This window comes from Diachasma alloeum, unplaced genomic scaffold (assembly GCF_001412515.2).
Source record: "Diachasma alloeum isolate Michigan unplaced genomic scaffold, Dall2.0 Dall_scaffold_00280, whole genome shotgun sequence".
Taxonomy (NCBI): Eukaryota; Metazoa; Arthropoda; class Insecta; order Hymenoptera; family Braconidae; genus Diachasma; species Diachasma alloeum.
In genome coordinates, this window is record NW_021680419.1 from 1,655,082 (window position 1) to 1,665,541 (window position 10,460).

At 39.9% G+C, this 10,460-nt stretch overlaps 2 protein-coding genes across 3 annotated transcripts in view; both read left to right on the forward strand.

The window, feature by feature from the left end:
* Window positions 1-3,306, forward strand: part of LOC107038413 (AT-rich interactive domain-containing protein 5B) — a 41,780-nt gene extending 38,474 nt beyond the window's left edge. For both annotated transcript variants that reach the window (XM_015257510.1, XM_015257511.1), the window contains one exon: window positions 70-3,306. In XM_015257510.1, the coding sequence (XP_015112996.1) occupies window positions 70-2,215 (2,146 nt within the window). In that variant the 3' untranslated portion in view covers window positions 2,216-3,306. The remainder of the gene's footprint in view (window positions 1-69) is intronic.
* A 4,290-nt stretch (window positions 3,307-7,596) lies between these two features.
* Window positions 7,597-9,730, forward strand: LOC107038311 (proline-rich protein 2-like; the record flags this gene model as incomplete). The annotated part of the gene is made up of 2 exons (XM_015257338.1): window positions 7,597-8,277; window positions 9,073-9,730. Coding segments are annotated over exons 1-2 (683 nt in total), but the record flags the coding sequence as incomplete, so codon positions are not given.
* Between the last annotated feature and the right edge of the window lie 730 nt (window positions 9,731-10,460).

Sequence of the window (10,460 nt, forward strand, 5' to 3'; positions counted from 1 at the left end):
ATCGTTTTTTCACGAATGCATGACCCTGTTATTTGCAGAGTAACTGAATGATATTTCCCCTTTAAACAGACTTCTCCTACCGTACGAGAGGCACCAGAAAGGTTCAGAGACCAAAGTCAGACCAGCTGGAAGGAGAACGAAATCCACATCAGACGAGCCGACTGTTGTAAAATCCGAAGCGACGCCTTCCCCACCTCGCACCCCTTCCTCAACGCCTCCAATGCAAAAGCTCTTCTCAACAATGTCACAGTTGCCAGACGGTGACAAACCAAAGACTGAGGTTAAGACTTCTTCCCTACGTAGTGTTCGAGTGAAGCCAGAACGCCTAAAATCTCTCAACACAATAATTTCGTCGATGCCCTCGTCGAGTCCTCCAACTCCTCCACCCTCATCGAATGCCTCAAATACCTCATCGACTAGTATAACTCCATCGACAACACCAACGGAAAGCCAGAGTGTTTTAGAAAGACAATTGAATAGTCCACTTGTCAACAATCAGCAGTCGCCTCCAACGCCACCAGCCCCACCACATCAAATCTCTCAGAACCCAAGTACGGTTGTGACCCTCACCCCACCACCGGAAAAAGATTTGAAAGAATTGAAATTAGAGAGCCAAAATGCGAAACAAACGACTCTGCTGGCTCAGGGTAAAGAGAACATTCCTCTCTTCGGTGAGAGAGCCCAATTCATCACAACCGAGAGGATCAATCCCCCAAAATCTCCAGAAGTCATTGATCTCGAACTGGAGAGTGACTCGAGTCGTGATAAAATTGTTATTCCATCGTTCAAGAAGAGAAAACTGGAGATATTGAGGGAGGGAGGACTCGAAGTGACAGCTGTGGAGTTGGACTCGAGGCCAAGTGTCATTCAAGCAACGATAACACCGGTGATAGTGCCCATTATTCCAAAACGAGACGACGAAATATCATCTCCAACAAAGCCAACTAACAGTACTGTACCAAAGTTGATTTCTGTCACAGTGACACCTGATATTGGCCACATGCTGCCATCACCTGGTGACACCGAGCCCCCAGTGCGACCTTCAAAGACTCACAACAATAATAACTCGAGTGTCAGCAACAACAACAACAACAGAGTCATCAATCTTGGAGCATCAAATAATTCCAACCTTCTCCAGATTTACGCCAATGCTGGCTCAGTGCCGACATCTCCAATATCTCCAGGGAGGTTTAACAGCTCTGGTGAAAGGATTTTACCCCCAAAAGTCACTCAGTCCAAGTCAATCTTCGGCTACACCGAGCGAATGGTTTATGGAAATCCAAAGGACATTTTGGCTCATCAGAAGTATCAACAAGCAGCTGTGGCTCCACCTCCTACTGCAATTATAAATCATGCTGGTGGTGTCTTGGATCTTACTGCAAAGCAATTGGACAAGAGTCAGTCATTCAGCAGACCAAATTTGGAGATTGTTCGGGTTCCCGTTGTCCCCAGGCCAAATCCCATGAATCTGGAGTTGAAGTCTGTGACGATTAAAGAAAAAATATCCGAGCCCTCGAGGAAGAGTCCCTTCAATTATCCAATGCTTGATAGCCGCACAATGGCGTCTAATAATCTTGAGATAACCCTGGTGAGTCCAAAAGTCAAGCCACAAGCGCAACTACCTAGTCCAGTGAGAAATGGCAATTCCATTTCGACCGTGAATAATGTTAATTTGAATCTGCAAAATCAGAGGATGAGAATGCAGAATGGAAAATTATCGGTGAGACCGGTTGAGAGCCTTTCACCGTACTCATCGAGGAAGCCAGCTGGTCAACAGGTGATTCCTAATATTCCAAATCTCAATCATCTTGCTGCTTATCCAGTGAGGGGGCTCAATCCTCATCAAATGGCTGCTGAAAAGAGAAAGAGTGAGACCAGAGATCAACAATTGAGCATTGAAAATGCTCAGAAAGCCCAGCGACAAGACCGACGACACAGTATGCCTAATATCTCGTCTGGATTTGCCCCAAGTGTTCCACCGAATTCTGGTTATGTCAGTCAACTGCCAAATACTGGAAAGTATCTGCCAGGGGGTATGGGCATGCTGGATCCTGTATATTATTCGGCCATTTGCAGTGGACTCTTCCCACCACCGGCTATGTCACCAGCTAGTCCCTATCTGTCACCTGAATTTAATGCTTATTATAAGGAACTACTTGGGGGACAAGCGAGGGTGCCACCGATGGGGCAGCCCACCATTCCCACATCCAAATAAGCCATTAAGGGAAAAAAACCTCGAGAGGGCAGTGTATTATTATGTGCAATCAAGACTCGGATTATCCACAAAGCTCTTCGGATTTATGGATTGGCAAAAAACTCTCCATATTTGAAAGATAGGCATCATGAAATATCCCACTTCATTTCGTTCATTTTTTCAAGACTCAATTTTCTACTGTTCAATTTCACTCAGCATTATTTTTATAAATTCTCCCTATTTTAATCGACCCTCATCTCTGCTTTCATGGCGATAATTCTGTTCACGGTTGAAATTATCTTGTGCACGATGCACTATTCATTATCGTTTAGGTAAGAGGAGCAAAGCTCCAAGGTTGAAAATATTTGAGAATCTGTTGGAGAACGGTAATTATTCAATTGATACCAAACATTGTAAAAGAAACGAACAAGACAAAATGCACGTGAAGACGAAAATGTGTAACAGGTGCAGTAAGTTTTTATAAGGAAAATTCATGATTTTTCATCCTTGCCTTCTTATGTAAGCCTGTGATTGGCGAATTGAGGAGATGAGTACTCGTAGTGCCCTCCTCACTCCGCATTTTTTCCCCTCGTTTCTGTTCTTTGAAACAATATTTTTTCTTTTGTTATTATTATTGAAGGATATTCTGTTTGCGTGTATTTTTTAACGAATGAGAAAAATCCGAGTGGATGTTTACGTACCAAAAGATGTAAATAAAACTGTAGGCGAGTGGTATGAAAAAAGTTGAATAAAAAAATTTTTAGATAATAACTGGTACAAAAAGTCGATACATCTTTCAGTACACTGTAGGAGCAAATGTTAAATAATTATCTTGCAATACGAGAGTGAAGGATTTCAACTTTCTTAGGATAGATAAATCTTGCTACTCGTTGCGTTAGGGGATAACTCAATGACTTTTTTTTCCATAACGTTAGAGGAGAGGGGATTTTTAGTGTGAAATGTTGAAGTCAACGTGAGTCTCCACGTTTTTTCATCTGAGTTTCATCTCCCTACTGGTGTGTGTGTGTGTGTGAGAAGTCTAGAACTCTCAGAATGCACTTATTTTCTCCATTCAATCGTGGGAATCGCCATTGGTTCCTGGTCAAACGAGTCTCTAAACGAGTGAAAAAATTACTGTTCAATTTTGTGTTCTGTTGAAAAAACACGTGTCGGTTTGCACGCAAGCGACGCAATAGTAGGAAGGAAAAAGGAAAAAAGAAAACAGTAAAAATGTACATACTGTATATAGGATCATCCAAACAATATAAATGGATTAGTTAGACGGAAAACAGCAACCATGTATTTGGATAAACAAAATTAAAACTACTATAAAAAAGTGTACAGACGGTATGATCGAGTGTGGCGCGCGCCTCTGCATCGTAGAAGTTATTGTAGAAAATTATCGGGAAACGAACCGTCCACAGATATGGAATCCCTCATGTTCGGTTGAAGTGGAGAATTATTTTACCAATAACTAATGAAAAATATTCTTTTTTTGTGATTCGTAGGGTTTTCTATAATGTTTCATTTTTATATTAGTAGAAGGCGTAAGGAAAAGGGCGATCGTCGACGCGCGCTGCCAAAATGTTCATGAATCTTAGACATATTAGTGAATATGGTCGTTTTAGGATACTTTTATCAAAAATTGAAGAACACATGAGAAAATCACACAAGTAACTTTGGAAAAGTACATAAATGAATAAAAGTTGTTCATTGAATCTAAAATGTGAAGTTGTTTATTCTCTCACTCTTTTCAAATTTAACTTTAAATTTAATTTTTTAAATTTTTTTTAATGAAGCGGTTCAACAGCCTAAAATCGATTTTTCTATTCAAAATAATTTTTGAGTATTTTTTCCCTATAATTCAAATAAATCGTTTAAACTCTTCTCTACCTCCCTCCCCCCCTCTGTATCCCCTTTAAGGTTAAATTTAATTTTTTTAATTTTTTTTAATGAAGCGGTACAACAGCCTAAAATCGATGTTTTTTTCAAAATAATTTTTGAGTATTTTTTCCTCATCTTTCAGATAAATCGTTTAAACTCTTCTCTACCTCCCCCCCCCTCTGTAGCCCTTTTAACGTTCCATTTAATTTTTTCAATTTTTAATAATAAAGCGGTTTAACAGCCTAAAACAGATTTTTTTTTTTTCAAAATAATTTTTGAGTATTTTTTTCTCATCTTTCAGATAAATCGTTTAAACTCTTCTCTACCTCCCCCCCCCTCTGTAGCCCTTTTAACGTTCCATTTAATTTTTTCAATTTTTAATAATAAAGCGGTTTAACAGCCTAAAACAGATTTTTTTTTTTTCAAAATAATTTTTGAGTATTTTTTTCTCATCTTTCAGATAAATCGTTTAAACTCTTCTCTACCTCCCCCCCCCTCTGTAGCCCTTTTAACGTTCCATTTAATTTTTTTAATTTTTAATAATAAAGCGGTTTAACAGCCCAAAACAGATTTTTTTTTTCAAAATAATTTTCGAGTATTTTTTCCCCTTCTTTCGGATAAATCGTTTAAACTCTTCTCTACCTCCCCCCCCCGCTCGACCCCTTTTACCGTTAAATTTAATTTTTATAATTTTTAAGAATGAAGCGCTGCAACAGCCGAGAATTGATTTTTTTTTAAACTAATTTTTGATTTTTTTCCCCATCTTCGCATAAATCGTTTAAACTCCTCTTCCCCTCCCCCCCGGAATCCCTTATGCAATGAATCGTCGAGGAAATGCTCATAATTCCCCAAAGTGAGAGAGAAGGTTTCACCGTCTCATTCGGTGTAATAAAAAAGAGTGGGGTGAAAAAGGGCCGTGGCTGAACCTTATTGATTTTTAGGGTGACACTACTGTCAACCGCTGGGACCTCTAGCCACGCTAAGACCCCCTCCCGCCATATTAAAAAAATAATCGACGAAACGAGCCCCAATGAGACATCCAGCGCATACTTTTTTCCTCTCCGAAAAGGGAGAGAGCAGTGCTCGCGTCGTCGGAGGAGACTCGTTTCCAATTCTTTTTTACCAGCTCTCGAAAAATTTAACCTCCTCAGGAGCCACGAGACGGCGCAGTGTGTCCCATTTTTAGCATTTTCATTTTTTTCCTCCAAACTAGAGAAGAAAGGAAAAAAAAGAGCTCATGCAACAGCGACGGTGAAAGCGTAACTGACGCACACAGACGCAGCCAGCAGCTAGGGGTGCCACCTCTGTGCGTCTCTCTCGCTCCCTCCCCTCTTCACCGAAAATACCTCTTTATCCCTGCGGCGTCGCTGACGTTTTATACACACGCCAGAGACTTTGACAGGGCCGTACGTAGCATGCGTCACGTGCATGCAACTTCGGACGCTTCACCTGCGTTTTGCATCCGCATGTAATGAACTTTGTTCTCGCCTCCGTCCAATGTCGATGAACAAAACAGCAAATTGAAAGATTAATGTCTCTCGTCTCTACCTTTTTTGCGAGATGCATTAATTCTTTCTTGTTCTTGCGAAGACCGATGCATTGTGAGGTATTAAACAATACATGTGGACGTCCACATGACCACGTCCACGGGACCACTTTGTCGATTCTAGTTTCCGAGATATTCACGTTTTTGTGTCAGCAACTCCCATTTGCACCAATGTTAATAGTATATTTCGTAACGAGTGCAAAAAAGTGTTTTTTGGCGAGTGGGAGGTTTATATCACGAGCCGAAGGCGAGTGATATAATCCCACGAGCTAAAAAACATTTTTTCACGAGTTACGAACAATATTTTTCATCACGATGTGGCGGAAACTGGACTTTTAGGCACGCGGAGCGTGCCGAAAAGTTCACTTTTCGTCACAGCGTGATGAAAATTGTTTTTTCCATCTTCTCTTTGACCCCATGAAGATCATTTTGGGCGCCAAATGTGCGGAATGTTATCAATATTATCAGAGTATACATAACACCATATCGACAAAGTGGTCCATTTTCATGCGGACGTCCACATATAGGGGAGGCTGGGGTAAAACGGACACTTTTGGCTTTTTTAAAAATGTTAATGAGAGGTTGAAATGGTGATAAAATTTAATAATTTTTTATTCAATACAAAGAACAACTCTTTCCCTTTGTGACGAGCCTAAACTGAGCTCAATTGATAAATTTGTTTCTGAGTTATAAATAATTTGTAAAAAGTCTAAAGTGTCCATTTTACCCCACCCTCCCCTATCAGCACTCTAATAACGAGAAAAGCCACAAATAAGTGGGGACTAACAGTGATACTAGACCTCAACTAATTTAAAGCAGAGTTGAAATGAAGGATAACAGGAAAATAAACATAGAAGAAATCTTATGCAACTGATGTTAACTAATTATTAAGGAGAGGAGGCGACTGCATAGGTGTAAAACAAAGAAAAACATTTGTAACAATAAAAAGATGAAAAAATATTTAAAAAACATGAACAATCTGACGAACTGCATTGTTACGTATTACTGAAAACAGTAGTCTGAAGCGCTGTTTTTCTGGAAGAAAAAGAGAAAATAGCTTCAAGTGCATTGGGTTTGACCTTGACTGATGGGTCATTCGTTTTGGATAAATGTCACGAGAGTCTGAAACTACTGATTCAGTGTTACGCGCAGTAGATATCAGCCTGTTACAAAACAGTGGAATATGCAAGTTTAATAACAGTTGAGTTTTTGTACAACGATGGAAAATCAATTGCAGTCATTGCGCCAAGGCTTTCAAAGGTGAGCAGAGATCCTCCTGGACGAAATGATGGTGAGGAGAGTGGATACGAAAACCAAAAAGAAGTGGGGCAGAAGGCTGAAGTTGAAGCGACGAGCCATCCTCGTAAATGTGCATTCGAGAGCGATCTTTAGTGCTGTTACTGTGCATTTCTCAATGGTCTTCAGATAGTCACGAGTATTTCGCCATAGGACAGTTGGAGTGGCATTTCGTTTTAAATTTTGATTCGACAAAACGATGAGTCAATGGATCACGCACTAATTTCATTGGGAATGCACACGTGCTCTTCATTCCAATTTCCGACTATTTTGTTGAATGGAAAGCAGCAATGGACATGAACATTTGAGAATGACGATAAATATTTTCTTCTCATTCGCAGTCTTCCACAGAATCATTGATTAATTGATTTATCTTGCAGGAAAAAAGTGAATAGAAAAAGGATTTTCAGAAAAAGAAATTCCTCATTTATTATTCTCACAAGATGATTGAGAGGAGCATAATGGTATTCACATGAGAGTACTGTAGAATAAAATTGTAATATAAAAAAAAAGAATCGACAATTGTAAAGTTTTACATTTTTCAAGAAAGCTATTTTCATGGAAGAGAAATGTTGGGGCACCGCGATGAGACTTGGACGTACCTGAAAAAAGGCAGTCTTTTGACTCGGGTGGTACACACTCCATCTCTGTCCCACACTGTGAAGCGGATCATTTGTGGTGTTTGTGTGATATCGTGAAAAAGGTGGAAAAAAAATTGTTTTACTTTCCACGGTCCAATCCGATGCAAAAATAAATGGAATGGGGGTGTGTATGCTTCTGGACTATAAACGGAGGTGAAAAAAGTGGTTGAAGTTCATCAATACTCTTATACCATCGAAATAATCGCGAAAAATGCCGGCGTTGAGGTACACAATTTATTCCAAGTTGTTGACGACCGAAATTGTGAGTTTTTGTGAAAGCAGAATGAAGAAAAAATGAAGAAGCCGGTTACTGGCCGAGTAAGATTATTTGCTGGGATGAGAAGTGTAATAAAAAGTTGAAAATTATACGGGAAAATATTGTGTGATTGTGGGACTCGCGTTAACGCGTTTACAGGGACTTTTCTAGGTTAGGTCGCCGGTACATAACCTGAGTGTGGCATCTTGGAGTGATTACGGGGAAAAAAAGTTTTACAAGTTGGAAAATCGAATTTTGTGTCTCAAGTTTTGTCGATCCATTTTTTAATTTGCACGTTGCAGTGTTTTTTTCATCCATTTTATTCATTTTTTGTCAGTGCTGAAGTTTTAAAAAAAGGTGAAATTTATGAGTGATTGGTTTTTTTGGGGCTGCGCGATGGGTGAGGTGGAGTGAGGATTTTTTGTGAAAAAAACGATGAAGGCCAATGGAACTAATAATGGTAATTTTCATAAATTTCGATATTTTGTTGTATTTGTAAGCCTTGATGGGAAGTATATCCACCAAGTGGAGAGGTCGTGTTTACTAAAAACAAAATTATAACCTCTTCCAGTATCAATATCAATGTTGGAGAAATAATTCAGTAGCGAAGTGATAACACGGTTCAAGTCAACTAATCTCCCACTTGAGTTTTTGAGGACTATCTCGGAATCTAAGAAAGATAGCAAAATTTTCCTAATCACATTTGTTGTAGCTCTCAATCGGCTCTACAAAAAAGGTTATAACAAAAATTTTGCTATCTCCCCCAGATTCCAAGATATTCATTGAAAACGGCTCAACAGCCAAAATTCACTTGTACCTTTTTTCCCTTTTAAAGATTTTTATTAACGTCAATGATACAGCAAGGCAGCAGAGTGTCCATTGTTAACTTACGTCTATCTCTCATGTTTTCAGCCCTCGGGCTTTTACTCATATCATTAGCGAAGTAGTAAAACGGTACAAGTCAATTTTGACTATTACCCCATTTTCAATGAATATCTCGGAATCTAAGAGAGATAGCAAAATTTTTATTATGACCTTTTTTGTAGAGCCGATTGAGAGCTACAACAAATGTCATTACAAAAATTTCGGTATCTCCCTTAGATGCCGAAATATTCCTCAAAAACGCAACTGGGAGATAAGTTGACTTATCTCCGTTTACCACTTCACTACTGAATTGTTCAATCACTTTGACATTCGACTTGATCCACTGTAATGTTCACCACTGAATGACAGTGAAATGTCTTTCTGGTTGAAGGCTGTAGCCGCTTGAATACCCCACTGGCAGCTACAACCACCCTGGAGGATCCAGGAACCCCAGCGTCATGGAAGGGTCCACCACCAGGCTCGGAGGCGTCTCCATTTACGCCAAATTCCGTTGGCCAAGGTGGTGGCCCTGGTGGTGGCCCTTACAACAGCGCTGGTGGCCCTCCAAGTAATGCTGGAGGTTTCCAAGGACCTTCGCCATTTCCTGGTGGTGCTGGGAGTCCTGCAAGTGCCCCACCTTATCAGGGGCCACCTCCTGGCTCAGGGACACCTCAGTACACAGCCTCGCCTGCACCCAGTGGCTCTTCCACCCCTGGGCCTGGTCCACCCCAAAACCAAAGTGGTTTTCCGCCCCCGCCGAATAATACAGGCCCCCCTTACAATGGGCCAGGACCAAGTCCCTTCGGATCACCTTCGAGTGGCCCTCCACAGTTTGTTGGGAGGCCTGGCTCTTCGGGGCCACCTTTTGTGCCTCCTGGAGCTGGGAATCCCCATTTTCCTTCGCCCGGCCAACCCTTCGGGGGCCCGCAGTATGGAATGCCACCAGGAAGCCCTTTTGGAGGAGGTGGGGGCCATCCCATGTCAGGACCCATGGGCCCTGGACACCCCATGATGGGGCCTGGAGGACCTGTTGACAGAATGGATCAAGGGTATGTCGATAAGCATTTTTAACTTTCTTCGAAACAGATGGACCAGGAATTTCGTCAGCGCATAATTATTCATCATTTGAGGTAGCGAAACGTCAGTCTTGAATATGATGACATTTCAAAATCCATCTGGTTCAATATGATACACAAACAAGATGAGCACGAGGTACAATTTTTTTCAACAGTTTTTTGGAGGAGAGAGTGGGGCAAAATGAAACATGAGGGTGAATGAAACAGTGGAAAAATGACTGTTTGACGCAATTCAAGCCAAAAAAATTCTTGTTATGTTTTTTTTAATCAATTTTTGTTCATTCTATTTGTTTCATTCTTGAGAGTACTAATGAGAATAATAATTTTTCATTCAGTAGAATGAAAAATTATTGAGAAGTTTTGACGGGAGAAAATTTTGTCAATGGATTAATTGATAACAAAATAAAATGACAGTTTGAGGCAATTCTAGCAAAAAAAAATTTTTTTTGTAAATATTTTTTTTATCAACTTTTGTTTATTAATTTATTTTCATTCTTGAGAGTACTAATGAGAATAATAATTTTTCATTCAGTAGAATGAAAAATTATTGAGAAGTTTTGACGGTAGAAGGTTTTGTCAATGGATTAATTGATAACAAAACAAAATGACAGTTTGAGGTAATTCAAGCAAAAAAAATTTTTCTTTTGTAAATATTTTTTTTATCAACTTTTGTTTATTAATTTATTTTTATTCTTGAGAGTAC